The following is a 12,005-nucleotide window of genomic DNA, read 5'->3' on the forward strand; positions in this document are numbered from 1 at the left end:
TCGGTATCGATAATTAGTGTGATATATCAATATTCGATATCGCCCAACACTAGTTGTAATGAGCAATTAGGATAGAATTGAGAACTGTTTACCGAAATGACATAAATAATTGCAAAAATAAAAGAGATGTTTCTTATTAATATTAAAAGTGTACTCGTTTGCTAAATGTTTTCCAGCGAAATTGTCTACAGATTGTTTTGGATACCCAACTGACTGACCATATCTCAAGGTGTAGGCTGTACGGAAAGTGTGGTTCAATCCTGCTTTCTAGGGGTATAATGAGAGAAAGGTTCAGATGGCTAGGGCACTACGGATATTGCCAAAGATTGTCCTTTTTGGCCAACCGTCTAGGGCTAAAAGAAAAGCAAGTCCTCCTCGTTTGGGTTGGGAGGATGTCGTAATGAGAGATTTAAGGGATATAGGAACTGCCTGGGAGAGTGCAAAGAGGGAGGCTTTGAATAGAAGGGGATGGAGGAAGAGTGGGTGTGCCTGTGTGGGCCTCAGGCGCCTTGGTGCTTTGATGAGTTTTTTTATTAGTATTAGTTATAGTAGTAGTAACCTTTATCTTAACCTGTAACTCAACTCCTAGCCCCCAATAAACACGGAAAAAATAATTAAAAGAAACACGAAGATAAATCCTATTGGATATTTTATACCAGACATTTTGCCTGTATTTTCGAACAAAAGTAGAATTTTTCTGAATCCTTTCTTTTTTCTTCTTTTTTTTCTTTTTTTGTCTTACTTTCTCTTTGGCTGCTCAATTTTACAAGCAGGGAGAATTTTCCAGAGTTAACTGAGCCCCTCTCGGTGGTGTCAAGGTGTCCACCATTGTTTTCCCCATCCCTATTACCCCACCCGGTAGTTTCAGACTGATTTGGGCAGGCAGTACTCATCCCTCAGAAGAGAGGGGAGAGTCACCCACCACTCGCCATCTATTAGTGACATTTGTTATTTAGAACCGGTATCGGCGAGAAAACTTCTTTTCTCCATCTTTGGATTACTGTTGAAGGAATTTTTCTTTTCGTCACGGTCAATACTTCGTTCGCCCAATTGTATTGATCCCTCTCCCCACCCCTGAATTGATTTTGGCAGCCTGCCATGACTTGGAACCCCTGGGATAAATCTCGGCCAACGAAATACCGTGCCTCGTGACGAAACACTGAGCAGGACGGTGAATGGTTGGATAGTAACTGAAACGAATTTTTTGATCTGAATGTGGTGGTGTGCAAATAAGTTCGAGCCGTTTTAACAACAGAGTGCGTAACGTGTTTATTATTCTATCAATCTGCATTTTTAAACATTCATTGGAAAGCTGTTGTCGTTAGAGTAGAGTAAGGTAGAATTTTTATTTAAAACACATACGTAAATAAATGTCACAAAACAGTGCACATGCCTGGTGGCATACTTTAGCGCTGAAAATATTGCCAGCAAAAATACGCAGCCATTTTCTAACTAAATTTTACAACAACGAAAAAGAAAACCATAATAAACAAAATGCTTAACTTGTCGTAAGATAATTCTTCACCAGTCTTAGAAAATATCGCTTGTTGCTGCATTCTCGAAATGATGCTGGAATTGAGTTCCAGATTTTTGGCCCAGTGTGAAGGTGTTAGGTACACATATCAGTATAAGTTTTTTAAGTTAAAGGACAATCAAAAATATTTTTACTTTATCGAATATGGCGAATTTTGTAGCGGATAATGTGGTTTTGTGGGAGGTTTTACTTCAGTGTGGAGAAAGATACTTCCGAAAGTCATCATATTTTGATGGAAATATATGATGATCATGGTTTAGCTGAATGAACGTGTTGAAAGTGGTTTACACGGTTTTAAACTGGCAATTTTAACCTTGAAGACAAGGAGCTTGTTGGAGCAAGAAAAATAGTTTGAAGATGAAGAATTGGAGCTAGTGCTTTATGAAGACGCATCACAAGCGCAGGAAGAGCTATATGGCTAAAATTCATGGCCATTTTTTTTTCGATTCTGTTTTGCTGCTTCTGGCTCAGTATTGGATCAGTATACTCTGTCTCAGTGTTTGCTCAAATATTGTTTGTTTTGAAATAAGTGTATTTTTCATTTTTATTTTAATTTCTTCTCATTGATAATAAATTTCATACAATTTAATTGATGTGATAATGTGAGGTCTAACACTTCGTTCGGATATTTTAAGTTCAGACTCATCAAAGAATTTTTTCCCAAAATATTAGTTTATTTTTCAAAATAATTTGAACAGTTTTAAGAAAAAAAAACATCATAAATATTAATGAAACTAAGATTGTTTTTTACTCTGTTTGAGATATACTACTTCAAGTCGCTAGTATTTTGAAAGTTGTTATTTTGCTTCAAAGTAATATTCGATGTCTGGGGACCTGGTTCTCATCAGTGTCTTGTATTCTTTGCTGCTGTGTAGAAGAAATTTTAGTTATAATTAGTAAAAGTGGAGTTTTAGTAGTTCGAATACTTGCTTTTAAAAGTATTTCAAATGAAAATGTGAAAAATATTTTTATTTTTTTAATTTAGCCTATGCTCAAGGGCTGAGCATCTGTGTCTCTTTAAGTGCGTTTATTCTTTCTAGTTAGGTGTAATGATTGTAAGAGCAACAGTTGTAATAGGAGAATTTCAGAGAGAGAGAGAAGATCCCGTCCATTTATGGGTACACAAATTTTTTGCACGCTAGGGTTCCCTCGGCCCAGAGACTTACGGGTATAATTTTCAAACCAATCAGATCCAAAAAGCTTTTGGACCAATTGTTGGGCCCCTAAACAGCCTCCTCTCTAAAAAAAAAACAATAAAGAATAAAGACACCCTTGAATTAGGAAACGATATTTAAAAATTTTCAGCTGATAGGAAAGTATCATTCTGTGGCTTGTTGCCAGGTTCAAATTTGAAAGGAAATCATTTTTTGCTTTTATTGTTGTTCTATAATAGAAAAAAGGGCTAAGAAAAAAGTTTCAAAATTATTCAAAATAAAAAAAATATTGTTTTGTTTGTATTTGGGTCTACTTAGCATGTGAATCTACGGTTGTAAGATTGAAGCTATTGTGGAAAGAAAAGTCTTTGGTCCCTTTTTTTTGGACGGATGAATTTTATTTTTAGTTTTTCTTGTGCGTTAAGCTCATTTTGTTCTAAAGACCTAGGGATGTAAGTTTCAAGGTGATCGAATTTTTTTTCTTTTTAGGGCTACATCTGTGTGGGGGGGGTTGTAGTACCATGCTATCTAGAAATGTTGATCTGATTTCATCGAGGTTTATATGGTTGTGTAGGGGCAAAAAGGGGCGTGGTAGAAGGGGTGCCGTAAATCACTTTTGGGCCTTTAAAGAGCACTAGAACCTTCAATATCCAATCAAATACTTCCCTCATAATTTTATGTCATCGCCTTTTCCATACAAAGTGACCGAAAGAAAGCTTTTGGAAAACAGCTTTTGGCCGTTTTTTGATCTGATATTTTGGAGGAATAATTATTTTTTATTTATTCATTTGTTTTTTGCATTAGGCTCCTTTTCAAGGTGATCGCTTGTTCTGTTTTGTTTTTTTGTTTAGGGCTCCACTTGCTGTGAGGGGGAAGGGTTGTGTTATCGTGCTATCTGGAAATTTTGATCCGATGCTATGGGGGTTTATAGGGTTATGTGTGGGCATAAAAAAGCGTGTTAGTATGGGTGCCCTCTAATCACTTTGGCCCTTTAATAGAGCACTAGAAGCTTCAACACCCAATCTAATGACTTCCCTCCTCATTTTTTGTCACCGACGAAACAAAGTGACCAAAAATGTGGGGAAAAAATACATGTAGGGGGCACTGCACTCTTTAATAAGTCAATACTAGCGCTTTGATTTTTAATTAGAACCATATGAAGGGTTATGCTCCCTAAAAGGGTGCATCCAGGATTTTGTGGTTGTTTTTTTGTGGTGGGGGGGGGGGGTATTTTTTCGGAGGGGTTTTAGAAAAGGCTTTAAAAGTGCATCAAAAATGGGTTTGTATGCATTTCGTTAGGTTTTTACAAGTCTCACAGATATTTCGGGGGGGGGGCTTAAACCCGGGATTTTCATCCTGGGTACGGGCTTGATACCCTGTGTGGGTTGTTGTTTGAGTCTTGTTTTTATCCATCTACCGAATTATATTTGGAAATTTGACCTATATTCTTATAGGCTGAAAAATACAATGAAAAGGCATGACTCGCATGTGAAAATAGAAAATGGAAAAATTTACCTATTCTGTAGTGAGTTTTGATCTTTCTCTAAGAAAAACTCTGATTCCAGCCTAATCCTAGCTTGCTGAGTGGATGGATCTGAAACTAAGGAATTCAAGTATCTCGTCATTTTAGTGCAAGTTACGACAGTAAAATCGTTACAAAATTATAAATTTCACAAAGAACATAAATGTTGAAGGGGCTCCGATTTTTCTCCGGGCACCTATATTCTCAAGTTTCTCCAAATATTTTTATTGCTTCTGGCTACCAGGAATTCCGTGACAGGCTCGTAACAGACATGAGACAAAAGATAACACATATTCGATTTGACCCTGGGAAAGGGGCTTTCGGTTCGCTTTCTGTTTTATAGGTCTGATTATTATTTTTTAAATAGAAAATAAGATAAGAATTTCAAGCTCATAGCCTTTCGATCCTGACATTTTAATCTTAATAAGAATCCTAACATATCTAAATGTTGTTTTAACTTTCTGCTTTGTAAAGAAAATATAGCTTTGGAAAGAATTTTTTTCTGAAAATAAACATATATATATATGTATATATATATATATATATATATATATATATATATATATATATATATATATATATATATATATATATATATATATATATATATATATATATAATATATATACATATATATATATATATATATATATATATATATATATATATATATATATATATATATATATATATATATATATATATATATATATATATATATATATATATATATATATATATATATATATATATATATATATATATATATATATATATATATATATATATATATATATATATATATATATATATATATATATATATATATATATATATGACGGTGAATGTCCGAAATTCCTTTTTCTCTGCTTGGATTCAATTAGCTTTGTGAGTCAGCTTGTTCAGTCTTATGCAATCTATGATGGTAAAAGTTAAAGTTACTTTAGGTTAGAACAGGTTAGATTAGGTTAAATTTGATTATAAATATCAGAAATGGGTTAAAAACCTAAGCTAACCCAATTTAACCAAACCTATTCTAACTTAACCTGTCATCATCAAACCTTGCATTAAATTGAAAAAGTTGACTGGCAACGCTGAGCAAAATAATTATTGTTCTTAAAAGTTTTTTGGAGAGGGGAGCAAGAGAGGGTTTGAAGTAGGTCTCCCATGTAATTCCTGCCCTTTAAAGTTACGTTTTAGGTTCTCCTTTCTTTGTGACCCATCAAAAAGGAAATCCATGTGAATCATTTTTTGACACTCGAAATGTTTCAGGCTTTAATGGAAATAGAAAATCTGAAAGGTGAAATAGTTGAGTCCCCGGAGAAAGCTCAAGAGGAAATGAGAAGTCTTAAAGAACAGGTTGACCAAATTAAGGAGGAAGTTGCCAAAGCCCAGAGTATATTGACCGAAAAGAAAAGAACATCAGCTTTACGAGAAGAAGCAGCTTATTTGTCCAAAAAAGACGCAGAAATGCTGCAAAACATTATAGAAACAACAGAACAAGTCGAGTAAGTGTTACTGTCCCTTTCTTTATATCATCAAAAATAGTTTTTTTCTTTTTTAAATAAGTCACCCACATGAATATGGTGGAATTTAATTTCACTTACTAACAGAGATTAACCGATTTGAACTTTATTTGATATACTAGATGTATGCGTCCTAGATATACTCTCTCTCATAAATAGATAAATCTACGTAAATTGGCATTATCAAAATTCCACACCAATGTAGAAGAGTTCCTCAATCATACATGCTAACATAATTAGCTGCACTAACATAACTTTTTAAGGATTTCCCCCTCGGTGATTTCAATTCATAAAAAATCAGGAGGGGACAAAATATCGTTTTAGAAATCTAGGGGAGGGGGCAAGTCTATGGTTAAAAAAATTCCAATTTAAACGCCAAAAAAATGTATTTTAAATGAAAGTTACCCCCCCCCTCCCTCCCTTCCTCCAAAAGATATTTTCAAAAAAATAGGGGGAAGAGCACATGCCCTCCCTCTCGATCTATTACGTAAAAAAATCCTATTGGGAATGATTAGTGTCTCAAATTAATTAAATTATATTTGGTCTTAAATATTAAATAATTTGTTCCAGGTTAATTATATTAGTACCTTGCTAAAGTGTATCTAAATAAATTCAAAATTATCAAAGTTATATAACGGGAAAAAATAGTGACGAGATAATCGTCAGATTATCAAAAAATATCCATTTATATTTTTTTTAACGTTTTATCTTTGTTTGTATGATGACATTATAAACGCTATAAATAAGGCAGGGCATACGCGAGGGAGTGCTATTCTGAGGAAGGAAGTACATTTGAAGGTTGGAGGAGGGATACTAATTTGGACACACATAAAATATTTCAATTAAATGGAAAGTGTAATAATTTTTGTAAAGATCATATAAATTCTAGGGGAAGGGCACGGGCCCGAAGGCTCTGCATTAGAATTACAAAACGTCTATGAATGCCAGAGTCCTCCGTTGGATATGTTCAACTTCGTCTGCACTTAAGCTAAGTTTCAGTTCATGGGCGTATATAATGTTATGCTTCGTTTATTGCTACTTTGTACCGCTTTTTTTATGTAGTTGATATTTTCAATAGATAGATAGATAGATAGATATTTATTGCAACAAAAGCCTTTTCGGGCCATGGCAAAATAACAAAACAAAAATAAATACAAAAAAAAACACACATTAAATTAAACACAATTCATCAAAAAAGTTTCTCTATGTGCCATACCCACTCTTACAAATTTACCCAACCTTCTAAAATCATCATAATTTCTACTTTTTAAAATTTTTTCAAACCAATCCACCCCTCCAAAATCTGTTCAAAACACACTCAATATAGAGTCAAGGTGTCCGTATAAAGTGTAATTGACGCTTGATCTTTTTGGGGGGAGGGGTTTAAGAGGGGGTTTCATATTTATTTGTGGTAATTTCTGTCCCCTTCAGGTTTTACTTCATTATTCACTGTCGCTGGAATCAATGTTGTGTTATTTGGCTGTCAAGTTTTTCCAGAGTGTAGACAAAAATTGGTTTGACGTTATATTCGGGTTTCAGTTTTCATATATTCAGTTTTATATTTTTTTTTTTATGTCGATTTCGAGGCCATGTTAATTTTCGGCGTTGATAGAAACAAAGTATTTTATGTAGACGAAAGGAAAACAAAGAGCAAATTATTTTGAAACTTGAAAAAGGCAGTTATTGCTTTATATAAGACCCCAAACTTAACAAAAACATAAATTATTATGAATAACATATATATATATATATATATATATATATATATATATATATATATATATATATATATATATATATATATATATATATATATATATATATATATATATATATATATATATATATATATATATATATATATATATATATATATATATATATATATATGTATATATATGTATATATATATATGTATATATATATATATATACATCATATATATATATATATATATATATATATATATATATATATATATATATATATATATATATATATATATATATATATATATACATATATATGATGGCTTTCTTATATCTTGTGTGCAGCTTACATTTCTTGAAATCTCTCTCTCTCTCTCTCTCTCTCTCTCTCTCTCTCTCTCTCTCTCTCTCTCTCTCTCTCTCTCTCTCTCTCTCTCTCTCTCTCTCTCTCTCTCTCTCTCTCTCTCTCTCTCTCTCTCTCTCTCTCTCTCTCTCTCTCTCTCTTTCTCTCTTTTAATGTTTTTATTTTAATTATTTTGTGTATTGGTTAGAAAAACAATCAGAGACCATCAAATTATGCATGACCGGCTCAATGCTGGGAAGGAGATTTTGGCTCAGGCTGAAGCTAGAAAAATCAAAGCTCAACAGGGTGTAAAGCAAAGAGAAGAGAAACTTGTTGTCACAGAATCAATAATGCGGGCTAAGAGCCAGAGTGCAGCTGAAGAAATAGAAGAACTTGAACTGTAAGTTGGATCTTAGTCCCCCCAAAAAAACTTCGAACATTATTGCTCCTAAGGATCAAAGGATACTTTGGTTTGTTTGCCGCACGGAAAACAAAATAAAAACGTGTTTGTTTTTTTACCCAAGTACTGGCGAATATGGTTCTTTGGCTGTCTGTGAGAAAATTAAAGAAACATTAGATAAATACGTCAATATAAAGAACTAAACGATTCGTAGTGAAGTTAACATCACACGCACTAGAATTTGCAAATTTTTCTAGTATTTTTCATTTGCGAGTTGAAAAAACTGAGTATGGAGATCCCCTTAGGCAAGATATGATTTTCTAAATTTAAAAATATAACAATAATTGTTATTTTGTCATGCTAATGCTGGAATATTGGTATATCTTGATTGTTATGTTATTATTGTTATTTTCAAGACAAGTGAACTTTGAAAAAAAGCAAAAAAAAATTGCATTAATAATAGTAAATTTGGCTTCACAGTGCGAATATTTTGGCTTCAAATTCAAAAGCCTAGGATAACTGAAATAAGCCTTAGGATTTAAGGAATAGTTTTCCTATACCCAGAAAGTCTTAAATTAACAGTCCAATTTAAGTCCAAATGTCACGAAACCATATTAAGGGAAGAAATGATCAAGTAAGATCAATGCGTCTAGAACAAATAGTTTTGAGCAACAAAACTTAATTACTTTCTTTACTTTTAAAGCAAAGAAACTGGAAGTTTGTTAATTTCTCCATCCATTACCTATCAATTGCTGATTCTGATTTTTGCTTTGGGGCAGTACCTGTCTGGCCTTTCCCCTGGAACATATAAAAGGAATTTGTTTTCGAGAGAAAGGCTTGTCCAATTGGAGTAATGGTGTTATCTAGGTTTAGCTGAACTAAAAATATAAATTTCCTCCATTTTGCCGATTTTTTGCAAATAAAAAATCATACCATTTTCTTATAGATTCTGAAATTTATACCTGGAAATAAATTTACAGGCACGTACTGGTGACAGTTTTAAAAGGTAAATGTTGTATGCTTAAAAAACAATTTTAAATATAAAAAAATTTCCTATGTAATTTAAATGAGTTTTTTTATTAATTAAGTCGTGTCTGTGTAAAGGGAAGAGGATAGGGGAATGTTAATCGGGAAAAAAGATTATAAGAAAGAAAACTAAGAAGGAAAAGTAAGAAATTAACACATGAATAAAAAGATGAGAAAAAAAAGATGCTTTCATATATAGACTATTTGAAAACGGATAAATGCAGTTAAATCTATGTTTATTTTTCACAATTTTGCTAAAAAGAAATTGTACGACAGTGAAAGAAGTGAAGATAAAGGTTCTCCCGCTGGAAAATATGTGAACTAGGATTATTTTGCATATTATGAAGTAAGAATTATTTACTCAACATGTTTCCTTATGTAGTGGAATGGTCATACATTTACACTATTCCTTTTTTCCTCGTATATCTTCATCGTCTTTCCCAGAAAAAGGTATTAAGAAATTCTTTCCCTCATTACTAGGAAAAAGCTCCGTGAGGATCAGGAGGGTAATATTATCAGAATTCTGGGAGGAAAGGGTAAAGTTGGAGCAGATTTTCCCAAATCAAGTGAAAATGAGCAGTTTTATGATGCTAAATATGTTTTAAGACGCTAAATTTCAGCTGGAAGGGGGCAAACATCAAGCCAGGGGAGAGGGACAAACTGGGGTTGGAAAGAGGCAGTTACCAACCCCATTTATAGGGATGAACTAGGATTATTTTGCATATTATGAAGTAAGAATTGTTTTCTTAACATGTCTCCTTATGTAGTGGAATGGTCATACATTTAGACTCTTGGAATTTGATTTTAGTTTTTATGTTGTGTTTTTTAATTCCATTTTAATTTTTGCAGTAAACAAGGAAAAGATGCGAAAGATACGCAATTGGTCTTTGTCATTTTCTTCTATAGATCTGGCTTGACTTAATTTTTTGTTTTTCTTATAGAAAGGAAGAAGGAAATATTTTTGCAGTAAGGAAGGAAAAGATGCAAAAAATATGAAATTGGTCTTTGTCATTCTTTCTATACCTCAGGCTTGCCTTAATCTTTTCCTTTTTCTTTTTATAGCTTGAAAAATCATCTCTTCAGAAAACCGATTCAAATTAAAATATCTTTAGTGAACGTTTTTATTTGAGATATTCATTTAAGATATTTGACAATATCTTTTAAGATATTGTAGTTTGGATTGAATATCTCAAATAGATGATTTCTAAAATTACTAAAAGAAAATAAATTAAGTCAACCCAGAATTGTAGAAGGAGACGAAATAGACAAACAAATTAAATACTACGAAAAAGCGTTCAATCATATTAATGACATACATGAAACGTTGAAAATTTGGGATTTGGGGGTGGGATGGCTCAGACCCAAACCTTGGTTAAGGCTGGTATGCAAATTGATTTTGTTGAAAATAAGACTTAACAACCAAATCTAAACAATTATGAACGAAGGAGAATCTATCTATATCGGGCGATATAGGTTCCGATATCGGGCGATATAGGTTCTGATGAATATGTTGTAGGCCAATGTTAGTTTACTTGTCGAAGAGGAATGACTCTTTGTTCAGATGTGGATGATCTACCCCTTATCCCGCCCCGTGGTAAAAGTATATACCCCTTACCCTCCCCCGTGCCTTAAGCGTTAAGAGCATTTTCGAATAGTACTTGCTGCAACTCCTTAGTCTAACTTAAAGCAAAGAGATTCTTTTATATATATATATATATATATATATATATATATATATATATATATATATATATATATATATATATATATATATATATATATATATATATATATATATATATATATATATATATATAGCTTCTGAGGATGTAGTAACAAGATTCAAGGTTATCCGAGTTGGTTCGAGGTTGTCTGAGGTGGTTTGAATTTATCCGAGGTGGTTCAAGGTTATCCGAATTGGTTCGAGACGGTTCGAGGTTTCTCGAGGTGGCTTGAGGTTATCCGAGGCGGAACCATTGTTTTTTTTGCTGTAGAGAAAGCAACAGAAAAACCGTTCACAAGCCTTTAAATTTTCTGGAAAAAACAGAATGTATCAAAGAGGCTACTGATAAAGAAATACTTCTTGCCACTATCTTTTGCATTTTTTTCTGTATTTCTTGTTTATGATTTTTTCTTTTTTTGACACATCTAAACATCGTGAGAACAAAACACAATTCAAACAAATACATTCAATCATCTGATGAACAATTATACTGTGAATGTTATACATAATGATAACATCAATATTCAGCAAAAATTATTAGGTGTGTATCTCTTCAAGGGCACTAGAGGTACAAGTGAGTATGTAATAAGTAAGAGCATCAAGTTGTATGGTACACTGAGTGGAAATTTGCTCATACATGAACAATTTATGATAAGAAATAATAAAAAGAAATAAAAATAACAATGATGAAAAATGAAAAAATATATATTATATGGACACGAACAATTTGTGAAAAAAAATTACAATTGATAACCAGTTCAAATCAAAGTTCCTTTAACTTTTTTGTTAATCCATGGAAAGTTCTCAAATAGCAAATAAAGTACGCCGTTGGTAAAGGAACGTCCAGTAAAAGAAAGAAAAATCAACAATGTAGCAATGATCATCATCTCCATAAAAAAAGGAAAATTTTGATCTGTCCACTTAGATTAATTTTAGTGGTAACTTTGTAGTTCTTATACATAAAAAGGGTCTATGAGTTAGGTTATCTAATTCATACGAAGAAGACTGCAAACTTCTCAAATATTGCTACTATTACTAAAAACCCATTGCAGGCCGCGTGAGACCAAT

General features: G+C 32.5%; 1 protein-coding gene across 2 annotated transcripts in view; it reads left to right on the forward strand.

Moving 5' to 3' along the window:
- The window catches only part of LOC148944155 (uncharacterized), a 131,171-nt gene that overhangs the window by 95,575 nt on the left and 23,591 nt on the right, over nt 1–12,005 (forward strand). For both annotated transcript variants that reach the window (XM_089100036.1, XM_089100035.1), the window contains exons 6-7: nt 5,483–5,718; nt 7,997–8,188. In XM_089100036.1, coding sequence (XP_088956162.1) covers nt 5,483–5,718; nt 7,997–8,188 — 428 coding nt within the window. The remainder of the gene's footprint in view (nt 1–5,482; nt 5,719–7,996; nt 8,189–12,005) is intronic.

Source organism: Artemia sp. Qi Xiang Cuo, chromosome 14 (assembly GCF_049724085.1).
Source record: "Artemia sp. Qi Xiang Cuo chromosome 14, ASM4972408v1, whole genome shotgun sequence".
NCBI lineage: Eukaryota > Metazoa > Arthropoda > Branchiopoda > Anostraca > Artemiidae > Artemia > Artemia sp. Qi Xiang Cuo.